This window comes from Capsicum annuum, chromosome 11 (genome assembly GCF_002878395.1).
Source record: "Capsicum annuum cultivar UCD-10X-F1 chromosome 11, UCD10Xv1.1, whole genome shotgun sequence".
Lineage (NCBI taxonomy): Eukaryota > Viridiplantae > Streptophyta > Magnoliopsida > Solanales > Solanaceae > Capsicum > Capsicum annuum.
The window spans coordinates 107,534,862-107,553,969 of NC_061121.1; the positions used below are offsets into that span (position 1 = coordinate 107,534,862).

The 19,108-nt window shown below is 30.9% G+C and overlaps 1 protein-coding gene across 1 annotated transcript; it reads left to right on the forward strand.

Annotated features, from left to right (window-relative positions):
• Positions 1 to 9,327: 9,327 nt before the first annotated feature.
• LOC107847769 (protein PECTIC ARABINOGALACTAN SYNTHESIS-RELATED) lies at positions 9,328 to 17,325 on the forward strand. The gene is made up of 11 exons (XM_016692250.2): positions 9,328 to 9,892; positions 10,806 to 10,856; positions 10,958 to 11,048; positions 13,666 to 13,742; positions 13,947 to 14,035; positions 14,421 to 14,540; positions 15,396 to 15,512; positions 15,595 to 15,738; positions 15,828 to 15,951; positions 16,093 to 16,284; positions 16,598 to 17,325. Exons 1-11 carry the CDS (start codon positions 9,563 to 9,565, stop codon positions 16,955 to 16,957), a joined length of 1,695 nt encoding a protein of 564 aa, XP_016547736.1. The 5' UTR covers positions 9,328 to 9,562; the 3' UTR covers positions 16,958 to 17,325.
• The last annotated feature ends 1,783 nt before the right edge of the window (positions 17,326 to 19,108 follow it).

The window sequence follows — 19,108 nt, forward strand, 5'->3', positions numbered from 1 at the left end:
AGCTTAGTGCATCAGGATGTCCTTTTTAATATCTGACAAGTAATATGCCCTTTTAAATAATATTAAATAAGATATTTAAGATACATATTGTCTCTTGAAGATATATCAATTATAATATATATATATATATATATATATATATATATATATATAATATTTTAATTTATTCAATTACAAAAATTAAAAGTACAATTGTTTTTATGAATATCATATATTGCATGTTTAACAAAAGGATTAACATTATAAATATAGCATCATAAAATTATTTAAATATTTGACTAAAGAAATAATCTATCAATTCTAGTTGAAAAATAAATAACATGCAATGTGAAATAGCAAGTATACTATTAAAGCAAATGAATTGAAATAAAAAATATAACATAAATTCAAAAATCAAAAAATAAGTTAGCATAATACTCTTATGTCAAATTCCAACATAACATAAAATAAGTTTCAATATAACTTAAGTAAATATAGTTCAAAAGAAAAGGAGAAAAAAAGTTTAAAACCGCATTCAACAGTATACTTTTATTTTAATTTTTTTAAGAAAAACTAATAATGCGGTTATGCTAAATGAAGAAAATAAAAAAACAGAAATAAAACATGCGTGCAATTATATGAAATAAAAGGAATTAAAGGTCGGGAAATTAGAAGAAAGAAAAATAAAAGATAAATAATGTAAAATAAAAAATATATTTTAATAATAATTGAAATAAAAGAAATAAATTAAAAAGGGATAGACTAAAATAAAAACAAAAAAGAAGATTTAAAAATTAACCTAATAATTATTTGCAATTCTCACAAGTGAAGAGTATAATTAACCTCTCCCAATTAAATTAATATCTCTGCTAACCAATTAATTATTTGAACAAACAAATAAATTAAATTGTATAATTACATCCAAATTTAATTTCCAAATGGCTTCCCAATCAGAATCTCAGTTTTTGTATATGGGAAAACAGTGCAGTTTTTGATATTTAACGTTTCTTTCTCCTTTTAAGGAAAATTATTAACAAGAATAAACAAAAGGGATAATTTCACATCATCCCATGTAGTTTACCAATGTTAATTTAAACCCTTTTATGGTATCAAAATATCACATTGTTCTTTTTCTTTTAAAAGAAAATCTCAATAAAGGTCACTTTGAGAATACTTCTAAAACCATAACGGGTGGTTGTGTGTTTTCTTTATTTTACGTTGTTTAATATTATCCGTTTGGACATAAGTATTTTATTTTTGAAAAATTATTTTATTTTAATAAAAATTTTGATATTTGATCATGAGAATTTCAAATCTAATTTTATATTATTTTTGAAAAAGTGAAAATATTTTCAGTTTTTTCCGACTTCAATTTCAACTTTATTTATTATTACAAATAATCTTTTTTTTTTTATTTTAAAAAATACCCTGTTAACTTAAATTCTTAAACCAACTATCAGAGTTAAATGCCTAGCTACTACCACATGCAGAACACACACTCTAAATTAGTTATAAGAGCACACACTCTAGATTAGTTATGGATAAAATATCAAAAAACGTATTATAAGTGCACACGAAGGGTAAATGCTTAGTAAATACATTCCAAACTTCATGAATAGTTTGCTTTTGGTTCATGAAGAACTCACTGACACTATGAATAAAAACAAAATATTCTCAAAATAAATGTCTCCTCTCATATTTGATTGTATCTTGTAGCTAAATTAGCTAAATTGGGTGATTTTGATAGTTTTTAAATGTTGGGGGTACAAAATTATATTTTAAAAAGTCTTTTTAAAAATCTAAAAAGAAAATTCAAAAAGACATGGTCAAATACAACTCCAACTTTAATTTCAACTCCAACTCTAAAAAATTTCAATTTTCATGACCAAACACCTACTATATTTTTTATGAGTGATTAAATTATATTCAGAAAGCTGTCTGTAGAATTATTATGAGTTATTCTACAAATTAAATATTTAGTTTTATTTTTTAAAAATAAACAAGATGTAATTGGATAAGAAAAAATAATTGGCCATAGCAACATATTTATTTATCATCCAAAAATATATTTTATTCTTAATCATAGTAATTTATATCAAAAAGCAATTCTTTTAATTTTTGATATATTGACCCGTTGATGATGTGAGTTATTTACTTCTTTTTTTTTGCAAAATTTTTTCACTTTATATGAAAATCAATATTGAACCATGTTTAGAAACACTACATTCAAATCCATAAATATATTTTGTGAAACTCCAATTTCAACTTTATAAATTTTCAAATAAAGTGAATAATATTTAATGATCAAATGTCCACTAATATTTTAATTAATCTCTAATTACACCTCATAAAATTTATTTTTAAACAATTTAAAATTGAGTGAATCATAATATTTCAAGTAACTAGATGAATTAAAAAATAAATTTATCAAATATTTTTTTTCCTTATCGGCTTCATCTATAATATATTAAAAGTGTGAACACCCTTAAAAAAGTGATTTGAACTTTTTGCCCTTCATTAAAACACTCTACAAAAGACAAATTCGTCTTTTCACATTTTTTCTTAATTTATTATCAATTAATTTTTATATTAAAGTCTTTATTTGATTTAAGTAAGAAATCATAATATTTAATGATTCTAAATCAATAAGAATTTAACTTAAATAAAAATAAATTTCTGTAATTTTATTTAAGGAAATATTTTGGAACATTCCTCTTTCTTTTATATTTTCCCACCTATACATGCACGAAGAATACTTCTAATATGGTAATATCATATGCAATTTGATTTCATTAAAAAAATACAAAGCAAACTACAAATAGAACAATAATTCTTTAATCTCAATGACGTAGAAAATTGGGCCGTACATGTTACTTTTTCTTCAAAGAAAATAATATATTTTTCTTGCAATTCTCTATTCTTATTCTTTTCTTAGCTAAACTAATGAATTTTTTTGCTTGTTTTGTCTTTAAAAGTTTATGTATTTTGTTGCACTTTTCTATTTTTTTCTCTCCTTTTCTAATATATGATCTCTCCTTTTGATATTTTCTCGTGTTTTCTTTTTCAAGATCAAAAAATTCGATGAAGCAAATATGTTGCCACCAAATAAAGTAGCTGAAAAAAATCAAAGATTTATATATTATTTTGATTCTTATTTGACTCATGTTATTGCGTTCATTGTCATCATCTTCTTTGTCTTTCTTTATTTGCTTTTTCAGATCACTTCCTACTTCCTTTTGTCTTTACTTTTGCAGGTTCCAAAACGTACGTAGGAAAAAAATAAGTTTATGTATAAAATTTTCTTATTCGATAAAATTTTGATAGTATCTATGATTAAGACGATAAATTTATTTGTAATTTGAGGTAAGTTTTTAAAAATTTTAGTAGATTTTTGAAGTTTACGATAAATAAATTGCCATTTATTCTTGATAGACAGCTGTTAATTGAGAAGTTAATAATTAATCATGTATTCTTGAAAGATAAATGTTAATTAATAAATATTTTGTGATTTCTGTTTTTAATGACTCACATGTAATTAATAATTCAAAATTACCTTATTTGCAATTTTAAAGACCTAAAATATATAGTAAAAAAGAAAATATCATCAATAGTGTAGGTAAATTTTACATGGAAAAAAGACTCCCAATTTTATTATTTCACGAACTCTATGTGTATGTTGCACATGTGTGCATTTTTTTAATTTTTTACACCTCACGTTGACTGTTTTATCAGATTTACTTGAAAACTACATAATGAAATGACACTAGCATATATTTTTCTTTTTGATAATTAACTTTTGTGGCAAGAGAATGCGGTAGCACATAAGCTGCCCCCAGCCCACCATGACTGTTTGGTATGTATTCTTATATTTATATTAATCTATAATTATAATATATCTATAATCTATATGTATAATCTATATCTATAATATATTAAAAGTGTGAAGACCCTTAGAAAAGTGAATCGAACTTTTTACCCTTCGTTAAAAGTCTTTGTTTTAGACAAAATCATCTTTTCATATTTTTTTAATTATTTTTATATTAAAAATTAAATGAAGAAGATTTTTTTATTATGGTTAAATTATTAAATTTATGGTAAAAATATTTTATGTCTTTAATATGTCCAAAAAATAGTAGACAACCGTTTGCAAATAAAAAAGTTTTGTTGACTTTTTCTTACCAAAAAAAAACGTGGAAAAGGAAATAAGACATTAAAATTCAGCTAAAATTTTATTTTACTAATTAAATTTTTCTTTAGATTTTCGTCTCAACTCGTGTAATGGTTATAAATTGACAGGGGCGATGGTTGCTGGCTTTTGGGCTGGCAAGATAGGGCCATTCTTGGCCTTTGCTGGAGAATTAAGTTTTTCTTTTCATTTACTATGTCTTAGTTTTAGAATTTCTTCACTATTTAATTTTACTTATGTTAATTTTCAGTTATTAACTCAATTCTTTTGATTGAATTATTTAAGTCGTTACTCAGGAACTTCTTATGATCACGATTTCATGTAAATTTACTATTGTGCTTATAAGTTTTGTGAAATTTATTTGCTTTCATAAGATGCACATGGGATAAGATAGAAAGTTCTTATATTTGTTATTCATCCCATATTCTTTAATATGAATTATTTTTTATCTTTTTTTTTGTTAAGATATGTTGACATATTTTATTTTGCATTTTTGCTTCATGTTAAGTTTTTTTTTTTTTAATTGATTAATGTAGACATAGTCAGGTTAAATTTTTATTTCACTTCTGACATATGCATAAAAGAGATGATCTTGTATTGAATCAAAGAAAAGAGTTTGTCTACAATTTTTTTTTTTTTTTGTATTTGATGAAGGTCTTAACCTTAATCATTCAAATTTTAAATATTATATTTGTTTATTTTTTGCATAAAAATTTTTTGAACAAAGTTAAAGTACAGTTGAATTGAAGTTTAATGGTAAGTTTTTCTTGATTTGGGTTGATTTGTGATTACTTTGTATTTCATGATTGTTTTATTTCAATTAAGAATTTAGATTTCGGTGGGATTATTTGTGCTAAAATTTCCAATTTCTTAGTCAATAAGGAAAATATTTTAATAAGGTAATGATGTATAGTATTTTTTGTATTTGTCTTGGTATGATATGTGTTTATTTTTTTTAATTATTTTGGCGAAGAAACTGATTGCGAATAGGGGTGGGCGTTCGGTCGGTTCGATCTGATTGTTTAATATCGGTTCGGTTTATCGATTTTTGGATTGACAAAAATGACATCCGTAACCAAATCGAAATAAATTTGGTTCGGTTTATACAAATTCGGTTTGTTATTTCGGATTTTTATTTCGGTTTGAAATATTAAAGTAGTTAGTCTCTCTTTTTCATAACTGAGCATTTAAAATTGATGGATTTTTTTAGAAAAAATATTTTTTTCAAACCTGTTTTTCATTTCCAAATATAAATAATCCAACATGGATAAAACGAAATGAAATAATCATAAGTTTAACATAATACATAACGTCATTAATCATTACATTTAATATAACCTTGCATAAATAATTCATAAAACAGTCCAAAGTCACCAAAATAGTTCATAAAATATTTGAGTCACTAAAACAATCCATAAACAGCCTGCAGCGTATGCGAATTTGCTGTTAAATGTTAATTATGAATGTGAATTACTAAATATTATATATATATATATATATATATAATATAATATTATATTATATATAATATATATAATATATATAATAAAATATATATATTATTTATTTATTTATTTATAAAAAATTAGTTTTTTGGTTTAACTGATTTTTTTAAACCGAAAACCGAACCAAAAAATCAAAATTTTAAAATTAAAAACCAAATCCGATCTGAAAAACTAAAAAAACAAAGCCAAAATTAAATTTCGGTTTGGTTTTTTAATTTTTCAATTTTTTCGGTTTATACCAAAATATGCCCACCCCTAATTGCGAATGATGAATTTCTCTTTATAGTTAAAATTTAAAATTTTAGATTTTAAATATTCATATGCATTAGTTGGTTAGTTGGTTAGTTGGTGATAAATGAAGAATTTAACTGAAATTAAAAATTTGAAAGCCAATGTAGAAACTAGAACTAGGGATGGCTATATTAGAGTTTTTGCCCTGCTTTTGTTACCAAATTTAAGTTTTAATTTTCTTGTAAGGAAAATAAAAATAATACCATAATTACTTTTACTTTTCCTGAAAGAAAAATATAAAACTTTATATTTGGCTAACCTCTTTCTTGGAGGAAAGATTTTGATCATCTATAAATAGAAGATCCTTATTCTCATACCTTAACATAATAAGATCCACAATGTAGTCCTTAAAGAATTTTGTTTAGGGGGAGATTTTCTCCCAATAGGTTTTAAAGTTTTTTCAATATTATTTTTAATATGTAGGTCGTTTGACCAAATCATATTAATAATGTATTTTTAGTTTTTGTTTTTCGTTGCCATCTGATTCATCGTCTATATGGTTTGCAAACGTTAAGCTTTCGCATGACGCCCTCTCAATTTCGAACCCAACAAGTGGTATCAGAGCTTACGATTCAAAGGTCCAATGATTTGGTGAAACGAGATTAAATAAGCTCAAAGCGGTTTCAAATCAAGATGCAACCAGTTTGGCGATAATGACGATTTTGTCTAACTACCTGTGAAGAAATTGTCAATCATATTTACTTTTACTTTTGCTGAAAGAAAAATATAAAACTTTTTTCATATTTGGCTAACCTCTTTCTTGGAGGAAAGGTTTTGATCATCTATAAATAGAAGATCCTTCTTCTCGTATCTTAACACAGTAGCATCCACAATGTAGTCTTTGAAGAATTTTTGTTGGTTTTAGGTTTTTCAATTTTATTTTTAATATGTAGGCTGTTTGACCAAATCATATCAATAATATAGTTTTTTAGTATTGTTTTATGTGTCGTCTGAATTATCGTTTTATGATTTGCAAATTTTAAGTTTCTGCATGTCGCCTTCTCGATTTCGAACCCAACAGGCTATAGGATGGAGGCAATTTTGAATAAAAAACTAATTGGTGTTTCAGGAATAAATGAAATTGACAACTTTTGTTATGCAGATTGTTGAAAAGAGAATGAAACCATTTAATTTTAGTGGAGGTTCTTACCCTTTGAGGCAAGGATAAGGTTACAATTGTTTCATATACAATTGTTTCGTAATCTAAGTCTTAAGTTAATAGAAGACAAGTATTATTGATTTATTTGAACAGAAATTATGGGAGAAATTTTAATAAGATAAAGGTGCGGAGGTTGACATTTATAGAATTTGCATGAATCCATAGAATTATAATACCTTCCAGCTTCTCTGTCTTAATTTAAAGATTGTTGCAATAGATAAATAATCTTTAAATTGTAGCATTGCTTCCTTCAAATAGATTTCAATTTTTCAAAGGTCGAGTCCCTTTAGATTAATTGACATGATAAAAGAGTTTATATCTTCTTTTAAGTGATGTAGAATTACCTGTCAAACCTTTTAAGATATTTTACTTGCCTGCAGTATGTAACACCAGTTGGTATCTTTATCATCATTGTGAGCTCTTGAACTGCATGCATGATCAATTATATTTCTATTTGAATTCTTGTCAGGTTCATATAATGTTAATAAGTCTTATGTTGAAAAGCATAAAAATAATTTGAATTTGCTATAGATATTTGCAATCTTTTTTTGATTCGCTAAAGCACTTTACCTACCAGTGTGTTGTTCTGAAAATTGAAGATACAAACATAAATTTGAGATATTTTAATTGTACATCAAAAATAAATTATTTGAGAAAAGAAAAGTTAAACAAATATGTATAAATTTATATTTCAATGGTTTACAAAGTGCTCAATGTTAATGACATTTTTCATATTCAATGGAATCGAACTCTAAATCGCATAATTTTTTGTACCAAGAATATTGAAGTATACGTGCAATGTACGTTTTCATTGTTTTTCACCTTTTAACTCCAATTATTATTTGATTAACGAAGTCCAAAAATATATGGTAAAAGCAAATATTTAGAGAATTAGTATTGATGAATTTTCTTTTTTCTTTTATGAATAAAAGAGTCCTAAAAAAAAATCTAAAATATATGATAAGAGAATAAGAGAAAATACTGGTGAACAAAGAAGGTTATATGTTTTTCTACATGTAACTTAACTATTACATGAATTGTTTATTTTAAAATTTACCTATATGTAACACTAAATAAAATATTTTGTGCAGTAAAACAAATTTAGGAGTCCTTATTTAATTATTGTATGTCTATAACCAAGTAGTGTTAAAAGTCTTTATAATTTAATTTTTTCTTTAAAAAAATGAAGAAAACAAAAGAATAACTCAAGAAGATTAGAAGGGGACTAACTGTATAGCTTATTTATAGTATTTAATTTCAATGCTTCCATTATTTTATTTTGACTTGACCATCTTTTGGTGCTTTAAGTGTGGCAGTAAAAGACATACAATTTATACTTTTAAACCAGTATATATACTTTCTTCGTTCTTAAATACTTATCAAATTTTATTTGAGATATTATTTAAGTAAAATTTTAATTAGAGAATGATTTAGCTAAATTATTTTTATTTATTAATTATTTTAATTTAATATACTATTTGTCCATTTTGCATCATGTTATTAACTTTTCATATTTATGACGAATGACAAGGATGGAAATAAACAACTAATGGCATCTTAATTTTCTAAAATGACAAGTATATCACTATTCTTTTAGTTGTCATGATAAGGCTACGCACAATTATTAAGAAGCATTAGTTAGGAGTGTAATTTAATATATAAACCTTTTATTAATCTTTAATTATTTATGTGTCTATTAATTCTAGATTAATTAATGCTAAAGATAAAATTAAAAATAAATAATTAATTCTCTCTTGATTTTTAAAATTATTAGTATTTTGACTATTTTTCAGTATACATTGCAACTAAAACAGAATAAGAAGAGTATTGCGAAATGTGAACCTTTTGTTTAGCATGGAAGACAATATTTATGAGCGGAAGGAGTATTAAACAACATGAAGATCATTAACAAATATTAATTGACAAAAAGGTAATTATTCTTTTTTATTCATATTGTAGTTTATGTTATACTTTTTCTTAAAAAGATATGCACATAACAATTTAATTTTTATATGTATTTATTATTATTAATGTTATATGCACGTAAATTAAACTAGTTGAATGAAATCCTCATATTCTTTTTTGAGGTTGAAAAGAACAATACAAAGAGAACTTTTCTGCAACATTTCCATATTAAAGGGGTTAGCTCTCACATTTTAAAACATGAGGGGCTATAAGTAAAACATTTACCCGTCAAATTGTACTCTTTCTAAGAAGGTAAGTCAAGAGATCACCGATCCGGAAACTAAACACACTTTCTCTCTCTCTCTCTCTCTCTCACACACACACACACACACAGACACACACAGACACACACAGAGTGACTGAACAGAAATAGCCGTTGCCGGAACCGAAATTCTAGAACATTCTCAGTTACTCTTTCAACGTTAACTTTTCGCCGGTTCCCGGCGAATCAAACTGGCGTTCAGTCCGAGACGAGCAATGGCGGAGCTACGCCACTCAAGCTCGATCGGAAACCGAGTAACAGCTTCACCTAGAAAGCGAGACGCCGACGGTTCGTCATCTCCTTTGGTTCCTGATAGTGTTATTTCTAACGTTGACGGTGACGATGACGATGCCGGTTATCGTGGCCGGTATCATCGAGATCGAGTTCGTTCGTTTTTCTCTTCGCATCTTCAACCTCTTTTCCCCTTCTTATTCCCTGATGAATCGAGGTTGTCTCATCCTTACAAGCTCAAGATCTCGCTTTTTCTGCTTGTTGTTATTATACTTTCATTAGTCGTCGCGATTTCCTCCGTTGTTCATCGTTTGGTAAGAATTAATCGTTTTATCCTCTCAAAATGTATATTACATCTCAATTTGTTCGCTGGTAGTTTTTTCTCTCTCTAGTTTATCTACGATTCTGCAGTTCTAATTACTTTCTTCGTTTTGCTTGTATGATTTTGAGTTGGCACGGACTTTAAGAAAGTTAAAGAAGATTTTTGAATCTATTGAGTCAAGGCGGATTCTTTAAGTGTTTGGTGTAGGCATCTATGTACCAAAATGCCTTTTAACCTTGTGGTCTGAAACATGTCATGTGGAAAGTTTTTTAACCTTGTGGTCTGAAACATGTCATGTGGAAAGTTTGAAATTAAAGAGTTGTTAGAAAGGAAAGTGACAAAAGTTAGAAAAACAAATTGAAATAGGAGGGAGTAGTTTGAAGATGGTATCAACTAGTTGAGATTAAAGCTTAGATGTTTCTGGTATGCTCTCAAGGTTGGGGTAGGAAAAAGTGTGGGGTTTTGGGGAAGGTGTATTTTAGGTGAACACGTGATTTGCCTTGAATGATAAATTATCTGCCAAGGATGGAATGAATGAGTCTGAGTAGAAGGGAACGAAACATAGGATTCTTATAGCTACTTCAACTAGTTGAGTGATTGGTCAATTTGAAGCGACTAGAAGTAATTTAGAAAATGCTTTTGATAACTTTGGTCAAGTCAGGACCTTGACTTCTGTATAATGCTTACTAGAGAAGATGTGCATCCACTAGAGATAAATACAGGAAGTCCTTTTGATGAATATTGGTCAAGTTATGACCTTAACTCCGTAATATGTGCTACATTGCCCTTTTGATTTGGTTAAACAAACTATTATTGCAAGAATGTGTAATGTATTTCTCTATCTGATTATTTGACTCTTGCAATTTCAAGTTTAAAACACTGTTTACGTTTCGTTTTCTCTGTAGAATGCTCCATATTTGTGCAAAAAGGATGGTATAACTCTTCAGTGTCCGCGGGTAAGTTCTTGAAGGACTATCCTTTAGTCTGTTACTACATCCTATTACATAATCAGTTACCATCATTGTAGTCAAACGTCCAATCCGTCTAATTTTATTAGGTGAAAGAGCCTCCTTCCTTGTGGGAGAATCCTTATTCATCAACAACTTCATGGAAGCCTTGTGCGGAGCGACGTGAGGGACTGATATCAGGTATTTTATGCTCCTTAAAATTACATCTGTATGTTTTCCTTGTCTTGTCTTTTGGTTGGGCAATTTGGTTCATACTACTCCTTTAAGTTTATGAGTTTAGAGAATTTATCTTATCCTCAAGCTAACAGTTCAAGGGGAAAAGCGAAAAGTCTCTTTCAGGATTACACCCTGATTTTTATAGAAGCAAATATCTTTTTAAAGATTAAAAAATGAATATATTGGACGAACCATGTGGTGGGTCATAGCCTGACATTTAATTGAGAGCAGGGCAAAGTGGCAGATGTTCTTGGTGTTTGAACAGAAATGTCATTTAATTACTGAAATGATAAAAGAACAAAGTACGCAACCTTAAAGGTGAACTTTCGGTCAGAAATAGTAAGTTGTATCATCTTATACAATTGAAGAATGTTGTCGTTATTAGTTTAATTTCAGTGTCAAATTTATCTTTGTTGTTGGTAATTTGATTTATTAGGTCAATTGGACTAGACTCTTGAGCAAATCTTCTTTTAAGATGCTCATGGAGTGATTCAGGAACTTATCAAACTTTAAGAGTAGAAAATAAGTAAAATTCCTCCAATGATAACTCAGGAATTTGATAGGGAGGTGGAAGTGTGATAATATTGGTTAGTAAAACTGTGAGAGATATGTGCATAGGTCAAACATTCCTCCTTTTGGTTGGTAAGTGAGATTTCAAATACTAGTGCTAACTTCCTGTTGTAAAGAGAGGGACTGTTAGTAAAGCTTTGATAGATCCTTCCTCGTAAAATAAAACTCATATGGACTCGGATGTTTATAATGCTATATCTCTCTCTGCCATGGAGAAAGGTATAGGAGCAGGTCCATTATCCACCAAGTTTCTTAATTCTTACTGTGCAGCTACTAGCCCTCAGAGATTTCTCAGTTATCAAAAGAAATATGTCCCTCTCGAATGCTGGATGCAGGCCCATTATCCACCAAGTTTCTTAATTCTTACTGTGCAGCTACTAGCCCTCAGAGATTTCTCAGTTATCAAGAGAAATATATCCCTCTCGAATGCTGGATCTTGAATTCCTTAACTACAACTATTCTTTTGCCTTCAAACAAGAGTCAATCGTCCCTTCCGTTCCTTCAATTAAGTGGTCCAACATCTTCAAATTTCTATCAGACGGTCTCCTTGTGCCATGCCCTTATCAGCATTAGCTTTTTCACACACCATTTTTTGCTCAAATCTTCACGTTAGTGGTTAGACAAACTGCAGAATCCTTCTGTTTTTTCACTGAGTCAGTGATGAGCTTTTCATTTTCCCTCGCACATTGATGAAACGGGATTCCAGACCCCACTTCGTGGTATGTTGTTGTTTTGTATTGATAAAACGGACAATTCCTCTAGCATCACTTTCTGAAAGGTATTCTAGCACTGTTCTTGCAAATTTGTCACACTATTTCAAACACATTATAGCTTTCTTTATTGTTCTGGTTTTCTTTTTTTTTTTTTTTTGATCCTTTGCGCTTCCTTTTGTTTCATTGAACACTTTGAGGAGCATAGTGGAATAATTGTGCATGGCGGCTTCTTTAGTCTATGTTTGTTTATTAATGTTCAAAACCTAGTTTGGACAACATTTTACAGTCCCTTATAGCAACTAACCCAGAAAGCCCAAATTTACGAGGCCATGTGATTTATTGAAATGTGGCCAAACACATAAGCAGCCACTTAAACTTGTCACGTAATTCCTCCTGGGTACCTTTATTTTCCCATTTCCTATTTAGACACTCAAACTACTTCCCTCATGATCATTTAGACACAAAAACGCCGGCATGGCAAAAAATTATATATCACGGCTCTTAGGCGTGAATGGAATTTGACATCACACACACATACAACAACATCATATCTGATATATTCCCACAAAGTTTGGATTTGGGGGGGGGGGGGGGGGTAAAGTTCTTCCACCACCACATCCTCATGATGCCGCTCAACTGCCACTATCACCACCATTGACGATTTCTCTGCTAGCTCTGTATAGAGTGAGCGAGTATTTCACTGCGAATTTCATATTTATTGCATGACATCTTAATAGAGGATTTTGAACACGAGGTGATTCAGTAACTCCATTAGCAATCTGGTGCATTTGCTTACATTTAAATAGAGTTATGGAGGGTAAAATGACGAGGTCAAAAGTTTAATAACTCTTTTGCCCCTATGTGAAGTTACTTGATATGTTGGTTATAGTATTCACTGGGTGAGAAAATAGAGTTCTGTTCCAGAGTGGACTCATAATTTGTTCATAAATCAAGTAGAATTTCTTTCCTAAATTTATAATTTTTCTCCCATATCAAAACCCACATTAAAATGAAACCTAAATCAAACTGAAGGAAAACATAAATGTTGATTCTTGTCCTACTTTTTCTTCCAAAGAGATATGGTTCTTCAATTTGTTTGAGTGGGGCTTGTTTTAGGAAGAAAACATGAATCACCTTTGGGGAAGAAGGTATTGGGATGACCAGATGGGTAAGGGTGGGTGGCGAGATTTTTTAATTTTTCTTGAGCTTGTTGTAATACTTTATACAAATGGAATAACTGATCTCGTCTATTTACTTCATCATTTCGCAAAATAGTGACATAGCTTGTCGCTTTGCAGATATTCTGTCTGAGAACACCACAAACGGTTATATATTCATACATGCTGAGGGTGGTTTAAACCAGCAAAGGATCGCTGTATGTTTCATGTCTTATGCTATACCTTTATCTTCCATCTTTTTCTATTTATCTCTGCAGCTGTTAGTTTTTTCTTAATTTGCATGTCTGTTAATGAATAAAAACTATCTATTGTGTTTGCTAAGTTCTCTGCGGAACTATGAAATATTAAATGTGTTCTCAAAGAATTTTTGCCACTTTAATTAGTAATGCATTTCTTTGCAGATATGCAATGCTGTTGCAGTGGCCAAAATTATGAATGTTACCCTTATTTTGCCGGTATTAAAGCAAGATCAGATATGGAAAGATCAAACGTAAGCGGAACTTGACTGAAGCAGCTATTCTTTGCTCGTAGGCTGGATGTTGTAAATTTTTTATGTTGCACGATAGTGAGATTTTTGTCAAATTGCATAGAAATCAAAATTGATATTTATGGTTGTTAAAATATAGGAGAAGAATATTATTGAATTGTTATAGCTACATTATTACACTGAAACCTTATTATTGATGTTTATGTTATTAGAATACAAGTAGGATTCTATATACTATTCCTTCTCCTACTCATATTCTAACAACAATTATTGTATCCTTTACTTGTTGAGAAAAAACATTCCAGATTAAATATCATTGTATTGTGAGAATTTTCCAAAAGATGGCAAGACGTTAATTTTTCTTGATATGAGTTAATTATGTTTACAGGAAACTTGAGGACATCTTTGATGTAGATCATTTTATTAACTACCTGAAGGATGATGTGCGAATTGTTCGTGATATCCCAGCGTGGTTTACTGACAAATCTGAGCTGTTCACAAGCATAAGGTATGGTCTCCTAGCTTGCTTAGCATTTTACATTGGGATGCTAGTTTCATTCTCATGTAGCAGTTCTAATTATAGTTTTCTTAAATAGTTTTTAAGCATAGGTTATCAAAAAAAAAATAGTTTTCAAGTATAATTCCCTGACAAGATTAATCAACATAGTACTCAACAAATTCAAGGTAACATCATAAAATTCCCCAGCTGCCCTTGCCATGGTATAGTTGTAATGTTTTTATTGACTTAGAAGGAGTATATGGATTGGGCTCTGATGGTGGTGCGTTCAGTTTCAAGAAAATTTGGTCTTTTTGAAGGATCCTTTCCATATAAATTACTCATGCTATGTTTAGCATTTGTATGTCAAGGTAAGTGAAGAGTATGTGTAACAACGTAATGTTGATATATTGGTAGTATGTATTGGGTGTGATCTGAAGCATGTGGCTCGTTAATATATCCTTGGGAATATATATATATATATATATATATAGATAGATAGATAGATAGATAGATAGATAGATACATAGATAGATTCCCCGCACAAAATTCTCTAATCCACCCTACCGCCACAGCTACAGGATTTGTGCAAATACTTACCTAGACTTTCTTCACAGCTTTGGGGTTCCAACTGCTTATTTGATATTCATTTGACACACTTGATGACAGTGTTGGGCATTGGCAAGTGGGAGAATAAGCCTTGGACTGAAGTTGAAAGCCGAATGGCCAGCTAGTCCAGTCTTTTTCTGATTATATTGAATGTAGTGATTTATGAATATAAAGTTGCACATAATTAATATTTTCATTCACAACAGTGTTAAATTTCGCATTTGTGTTTCTAAAGCTAGTACAATCAATGCTTGCCAGACGTACAGTCAAGAACATTCCCAAGTATGCTTCAGCAGAGTTCTACATAGATAATGTTTTGCCACGGGTTAAGGAGAAGAAGATAATGTCACTAAAACCTTTTGTTGATCGACTTGGGTAATTAGATTTCCATACTCCTTTAACTGGCCTGTTTTTTGAAACTGGTATTGACCTGATAAACTAACCGCATATATTTCAGGTATGATAATGTTCCTCCAGAGATAAACAGGCTTAGGTGCAGGGTCAACTATCATGCTCTGAAGTTCCTTCCCGAGATTGAGCAGATGGCTGATCAACTCGTTTCAAGGATGAGAAACCGCACTGGTAGTTCAAATCCTTTCATGTGAGTTATTATACTTGTAACTGCTGTTGGACATGCTGTTTCGCTTCTTCTGATCTATGATGGAACTTAAAATATTTTGTCAAAACTAGGGCTCTTCACTTGAGATTTGAGAAAGGAATGGTGGGTCTATCGTTCTGTGATTTTGTGGGAACAAGATCAGAGAAAGCTCTCATGGCTGCATACAGAAAGAAAGAATGGCCTCGGCGGTTTAAGGTTATCTAGATTATGATAACTATCCCTATAAAGCTGACAGTGACCATTGCATTTGTGATATATTTGTCTTCTTTTTCTGTTTTTTTGGCTGGTTGCATTTGTGATATATTTATCTTCTTTTTCTGTTTGTTTGGCTGGTAGGATGGTTCCCATTTGTGGGCTTTGGCGCTGCAAAAGCGGAAGGAAGGACGATGCCCTCTTGAGCCTGGTGAAGTTGCCGTGCTGCTTCGGGCCATGGGTTATCCTAAAGAAACTCAAATATATGTTGCTTCTGGACAAGTCTACGGTGGACAAAACCGCATGGCACCGCTGAGGAACATGTTCCCAAATCTGGTAAGCTACTTGCCCAAACTTCTGATTAAGGGACCTTTATTTATATTTTTGTTCAGGTTCTATTTGCTTGTAGCTAATCTTATTGACTACTACTCTGGTCATCTTAAAAGAAACATGGATGGAATGATTGTGTAAGAGACCCTTGAAAAATTCTGGAATTTTCAGTTTGTCACTGTTTTGTTAGTATCACTATCATGTAGATATGTTATCAATATCATGTAGATATGTTTTACTCTGCGTATTTTAATGTACCTAGCGAAATGTTTGTAAATTTTTTCTTGATTAATATATTATATTTTGGGATTTGTAATAGGTTACAAAAGAGGAACTAGCTACAAAACCAGAATTGGATGGCTTCAGGAAGCATGTGACAAGCTTGGCAGCCCTCGACTTCCTAGTCTGCTTGAAGTCTGATGTATTTGTGATGACGCATGGAGGAAACTTTGCCAAACTGATAATAGGAAATCGTAGGTACTTGGGTCATCGTCTAAAATCCATTAAGCCGGACAAGGGTCTGATGTCCAAATCCCTAGGAGATCCATATATGGGATGGGCTACCTTTGTGGAAGACGTCGTAATAACCCACCAGACAAGAACTGGTTTACCTGAAGAAACGTTTCCAAATTATGACCTTTGGGAGAACCCTTTAACGAATTGCATGTGTAGAGCCTGAAGTGACGACCTTTATTGTGAAGATAAGCCCTTTAAGTAGTGCATCTTCTAGAGCTGTACACAGGGAATTGCGAAAATTGCACTGTTAACAGAACCAGAATTACATGGCAATTTACTCATGGGGATCCCAGAGTGGATAGAATGTTGTAGTCGCTGAAGGGATAAGAGTATTACACAGAATTGCAGAAACTGGCTGTTGGGAGTGGGCTCTCTAGCTGCGGGCCCTGTATTGGCGCACCTGTGTAATGATCTTTCTTTGGGCGCGGACACCACTGTAGTTTTGTGTTCTGGAATGTTAACTTATTCTCAATTGTTTCATGATATAATGTATATTATTTGCAGTAATAGAAAAAAGCTTATTTAATTTCATTTCATTTGAACACGGACCAAATATCATGCATCATAGGGCGATTTGGTGCATCACAGGATACTCAAATGGCAAATGTCTTCATTTGGACAGTCAATTAACTTCCACCCTCATTAGGTTATTATTCAAGCGAACTTCACCTTATAACTCTTGTGCTGTTGATATACTATAAGACTTCCCATCTTTGATTGTTTGTAATATTCAACATACGTCCTTGTCATTTTAATTTTAAACAGAAATGAGAAAGAGAATAGAATTGTGTCCCTTTGTGGGGTCAAAACTGAGTCGTTCAGGATTAACCATGTACTTGAAAAGAGTACTTTATTGTTTCTAGACTAGAGGACTCGATGCGTGTTGAAATGGTTTTTTATTATTCGATGGGGCAGGAATTTCTATTAACAACATAAATTAGGTTACCACTTTATTGGAAAAGATACCGTAAGAGGTGGTAACTTTGGTTTGAAATTATTTTATTCTTGTCAGAGTTACCATTTTCGACTTGTAAGAATCAAATTTAGCAAATTTCACTATAACAGGAAGTTGGATGTTTTAGAGAAGGAATTGAATGCCTATCCAAATGGGTGGCTGTGTTATCATTGTCAAACTATTTAGATAAAACCACGATCCTTAAAATGTACTCGTCCTATTCTCTTATTATTCATTTTTAGATGGAAAAATTTCATGGAAGCACAACTTAAGATACCAAAAATATTAATAATTTCTTCACTTTTTCATATATCTCTTTCTCTATGATTTTAACTAAACCTATAGATACATCCTAAAATAAGCCCTATTTTTCTGAATACATCTATAACACCTCGGATTTTGGTCCCTAGAAGATTTCTGAAATTTTATCCTCACCGTCCTCACGGCGATTCACCCTGTGAGTCGTAGGGAGTCTTGACGAGTCGTACGATTTTAATCATAGCTTGACCAGTGTGTGCGACTAAGTTTCCTATCCTGAGTACGAGTGGCTCCTAACGAGTCGTATGGTGTCTTCCGTAGCCTAACCAGTGAGATGCCCCAATTGTTTCTGCTTTGACAACGACTGGACCATGCGAGTCGTAATGATTGAGTCCGAGTCATATGGTACGACTCGTAGCCAAGTCAGTGTAGGTGATCATGGACGCTGTCCAGATTACGAGTGGGACCTTACGAGTTGTAAGGTGACCCTACGAGTCGTAAGGTCACCCGTAGTGACTGGGCGACAAATTTACAATCTTTTCATTAAGGGCACTCAGGTCAATTTCCCTTTTCCCTTACTCAGACCCCACATCCATAAAACACTCAAGGTGGTTATTTCTCATTCATAACACAATCAAAACACACTCTCTTCTCTCTAAACTCTCCAAGGTCAAGATACTTAAAGTTTCCAAGAAGTTGGTCATCTAAGGGCTCAAGGGTTGATTTCTCTCCATAAATTTTGGTATTTCAGCCATGTTACTCCTCCTCAATTATTACTTTATGAAAAACATATATTTAAATGGTTTAATTGGGTGGTTTTGAACGTGGATTTTGATGTGGTTGAGGGTTTTGACATGGTTGATTCTTAAATTATTTTTCCATGATTCATTATGCATTGTTTATGCTTTATTAATGGTTTTGAACTTGTTGGGTACATGGGAATGGAGAATAAACTTAGGGGCCATGGTTTTTCCCAAATTGAAGTTTTGAAATTAGAATTGGTTATGAAAGATTGTGTTCCCTCAACTCATTTGTGCAAATGACTTTGAATTGTGAAATTGTCACTTGGTTTGACTTACTCACCTATGTTATTGCATTGCA

Coding starts and splice junctions, on each gene's coding strand:
- LOC107847769 (XM_016692250.2), top strand. CDS start 9,563: ATGGCGGAGCTACGCCACTCAAGCTCGATCGGAAACCGAGTAACAGCT. Junction 15,739..15,827: donor GGTAGTTCAAATCCTTTCAT/GTGAGTTATTAT, acceptor TGTCAAAACTAG/GGCTCTTCACTTGAGATTTG. Junction 16,285..16,597: donor GGAACATGTTCCCAAATCTG/GTAAGCTACTTG, acceptor GATTTGTAATAG/GTTACAAAAGAGGAACTAGC.